At 39.2% G+C, this 4132-nt stretch overlaps 1 protein-coding gene across 1 annotated transcript in view; it reads left to right on the top strand.

The window, feature by feature from the left end:
* Positions 1–310: 310 nt before the first annotated feature.
* Positions 311–4132, top strand: part of LOC138029306 (uncharacterized) — a 13270-nt gene continuing 9448 nt past the window's right edge. The window contains exons 1-2 of the mRNA XM_068877033.1: positions 311–863; positions 2696–3088. Coding sequence (XP_068733134.1) covers positions 425–863; positions 2696–3088 — 832 coding nt within the window. The 5' untranslated portion in view covers positions 311–424. The remainder of the gene's footprint in view (positions 864–2695; positions 3089–4132) is intronic.

The following is a 4132-nucleotide window of genomic DNA, read 5'->3' as shown; positions in this document are numbered from 1 at the left end:
CACTCAGTGATTGGTTCAAAGTTTTCGCGCCACTTTCGCAAAACCAATCGTGGCATGCGCGTGCACATTTTCCCACGCTTTGTGTCGGCTACGTGTTATTACTTCGAGTTTTGATTGGTTTATTGGATTGTCTCCGTCCTTTTTGATTGGCCAAAGTAGTTACTTTGGTTTTGGTTTTACGACACTCACTGAAAACCGCTCTATACGCGTGGGAATCGTGGGAATACGTTTATAATTTAAATACACTATAATAGGGGATACATGAGGTACCTATTGTAGGCCATTTTGACCAATCGCACCGCTGATGAGGTATCGCAGGCCGAACAATTGTTTTTATTTTCAAGGCACTCTGCTGGAGTCTTTGCTTTTTCATCCATGCAGATTTCAAACAGACTTATTTTTCGTGTGCCCGAACTGAAAAGAAATGCACATCGAATACAACCTTGTGCTGTTGGCTTCAGCGATAGCACTGGCATCTTGTGAATACTGTGAACCTGTCACCATTGATTCGTGCTTGTCTGCAGGATACAAGCTAACAGCGAGGTTTCCAGGTATCCGAGGTCAGCCATATCAAGATGTGCAAGCTTCACGCTTGAACTTGTACATTCCTTTGTTGACATCGTCCTGTTCGCAATACGCTAGTACGATTTTGTGTTCACTGTACGTACCAAAATGTGAAGAAGGACGACTAAGGCCGTGGGTTCCTTGTCGCGCAGTTTGCTCCAAGTTTGTGGGAGAGTGCTTCGAAAATCTCCGTTACGTAGGGCTTGCAGGATTGCTCACTGCGCTCTGCGATCTGCTGCCAAACGATACGCAACAGTGCTTTTATCCAGCAAACTTCCCAAGCAGCTCTTCTTCTGGAGGTGAGGTTTGTAAATGAGTTGGTTTTAAAAAATAAGTCTGACTCTTCTTTTTTTAGGGGGGTAGGGAGGGGAAGGATCGCGATTTCTACCCTTAGTGGGATTCGAAGTCGGTATCTCCTCATCCACAGGTGACCCCTATACTACGGAAGAGTTTTTGTCTGGGGGGAGGGGGGGGGGAACTCTCAAAGAAAAAGGACGGGGTTGCTAGCTTTAGCGGTACTTTTTAGGGTATTGAGCCGAAAAATTATGGCAGGAGACATTTTGACAATTAACTAATTAAAACCCATAATTTGGTACCTCTTATAGGGTGAAAAAAAATTCATGTCACACCCAGAAGACAGCAAATATCTTCAAGTTGATACCTCTTAGGGGTGTTTTTAAAATCTCTGACGAGCACTCCTGTTCTTTTGCACGCAATTTTCTGGTTATTGTTGGATTCGGTAACACATCTCATCATCATCACAATTTTTTATACCTTAATACCTCTCTGGGTATTGATAAAGTAAAGGTTTTGAAAATTTTTAAATGCCATGGTAGAAAATTGTAAAGCATCTGTTATCTTGTTTGATTGGAATCAATGCTGTTAACAAGTTTTAAATGTGAGAATTAACTCTTTGGTTGGGTCATGGACTTTATACTACAGAATTGAACTGGATATGGAATATGTGTATGAGATAATGACGGCAGACGTAGCGTAAATCAGAGTAAACAGCAAAACAATGATAGCACCTACTCACCAAAATAGTGTAATATAGAAAATGCTACCATAACCAAAAATTAATTTTTTTTTTCCTTTGGAAATCAAAACTTTGTTAACTTAACAGTAAGTGACTCAAGTTTTAAGCCTTGATTTTAAGAAGACACCTGTTTATTTTAAGTGGAATTTTCCGATTTATGGTCCACCATAATTACCAACTTTAAAAATTTGAGGGAGCTGGATTGAGGAGAAATGACGTCCAAGACTCAGTAGTTTAGGAATGCAATGCGTGTATACGTACATGTAACGCCACTGAATTAATATGCAGCACAGGAGTTTCAGGCTTTCAGACAATTTAACCCATTGACGCCCAGGGGTTTCCCATTGACGAGTAAAATCGTTAGACAGAGTAAAATACTAAGTCTGGCCGGTTTTGGCTGGTTTGGACGTCAAAGGGTTAAGTTAATGAGTAAATGACGTCACGTTTCCCTAGATCCAACCCTCTCAGCTCTAATCGGTCAGTTTTGAACATGAGTTATGGCGGACCGTGAAATCCAAAACTTTAAACAATCAAAGTAAACAACCTTTGGATAAAAATAAAAGCCCCCAATTTTGGCAGTCAGTAATTATTGTTAAGCAATCACACTTTCAAAATCTGAAAAAAAAGGAAGCGATTTTTTAATCGTAGTACTTAGCACTTAAAGGAAATTGGCTAAAAATCCTTTGAACAAAGTGTAGGCTACCTGTAGCATCTTGTTTAATAAAGTATACAAACATTCAGTTATGCTAATGAAATATCTGTTTTTGATTAACTCAAGAATAGGTACGGGGCTAACTTAAAGAATGCGTATAATTGTTTGTTTGTTTTTTTTATGCGATCAGAATTTTTGAATTCCCATTCAGTACTCATACCACCCCTCGCTGGAAGTATTTTTTTTGTTTTTATTTGATGATATTTTATTTTATGTCATCTCTTTTAGAGATGTCCGTATTAAAACCCTTCCTTTGTGCCAGACAGCTGTAATCAGCATGCCAGACTATCCTTACTTGTCAGTGAAGCATTTCCCACAAAGAGTCTCAATATATCAAGCTGGACCCTGGTTTTAATATTACACTCACTTTTTTCTCTGTGTAGATCCTCCAAAGACAAATGAGTGCTATAATGTTACACACCAGAAATGCAAGAATGATCTCCACTACAATTATACATTCGTCCCACCAAATTATCAAACTGCGTTGGAAACTGTATTTTCATCAATGACATGCTCAAAACAATTGGAGAAGTTTCTCTGCTACACACAATTTCCACCTTGTGAACTCAACAGTAAACCTAAAACAACCATACCATGTCAGTCACTTTGTGATACAATTGACAAGGACTGTTGGAAAGAGTTTAAAAAGGTGAAGATTCCTCTGCCCCATTGTGATTTTATCTTCCCAAACAAGATTGGTAATAATGGGCTTTGTGAAATCACTGAATGGCCAGCACCATGGCCAAAGCCAACAGAATTCAGACCAGCACCATCCCGTAAGTATCGTCCATGCTTTTAAGTGTCTTAAGTTTATACAAAAATTTGGTTTTATCAACGGAGTTGATAGAATCTCTGTACGGTGGCCAATTTACGTTATCAACTCCGTTGATAAAACCAAATTTTTGTATACTACTTCCCCACCGACGTAGCACCATAGTTTCTTTAGAAACTACCCCCTTCGTTCATTAAGTTTACACATGTTCTCATTTTTAAAAACAAACTAGTTACTAGATTAGCCCTTTCTCTCCTTTGAGTACTTAAGACTACTTGAATTTACTCTGTCTAATGCCAGACAATTTACTCATTAATTAACAGGGGCCAGTTTAGCAGTGAAGGAAAGTAACAAAAGTGTTCATTAGCGTCGGTTATTTAAGAAGAAATTCTCATTTCTGTAAAGTAAAAATGTGGTGAATAATATGAGAGGAGTTTGAGCAATGATCAGTAAGTAGTTGAGCCAAGATGTTTCAGAGAGGTTTGCGGTACTAGCATGACCTTGAAAGAAAGGGATTTGTGCCAGGGGTTTCAATGTGAGCCGGGGACCGGCAAATGTGCTGGCTATTGCACATGAACTTGCAGCATACATGTACGTTTCCTTAGAAATTGCCCCAAATGGTATGAATAACATGAGAAACATTTGCACCTGGCTGAGGACCTAGCCTTGGATCAGCAAGGTTTTTTTCATGAAAAACAAGAGATGCTTGAATTCTGTGCAGTTTTGGCTGTGCTTTCTGTTTCCCTGTCCATGTCAAAGGGGGTGATCAAATATCAAGCACACATTTTGAAGCAATGCTCCAGCGGTCCATTACTTGGTGTAACCTGCCTGATTTGCGAACTACATTTGAAACAATGCGATTCTTCCAAAACATGTTTTTGGTCAAAACCCTAACCCTAACCCCAACCCTACCCCTAACATTGCATGCAGCTGTATAGAATGCAAAGAAGCCTTAAAGCTCTGTGTCACGCCCTTGTAGCGTCTTTTCAAAACTAAAAATATGTATTGAAATTGCCATCAACTGAATTAAAAAAAAATTGGAGTATTC

Source organism: Montipora capricornis, chromosome 13 (genome assembly GCF_036669925.1).
Source record: "Montipora capricornis isolate CH-2021 chromosome 13, ASM3666992v2, whole genome shotgun sequence".
Taxonomy (NCBI): Eukaryota; Metazoa; Cnidaria; class Anthozoa; order Scleractinia; family Acroporidae; genus Montipora; species Montipora capricornis.
This window is presented reverse-complemented; position numbering and strand designations above follow the sequence as displayed.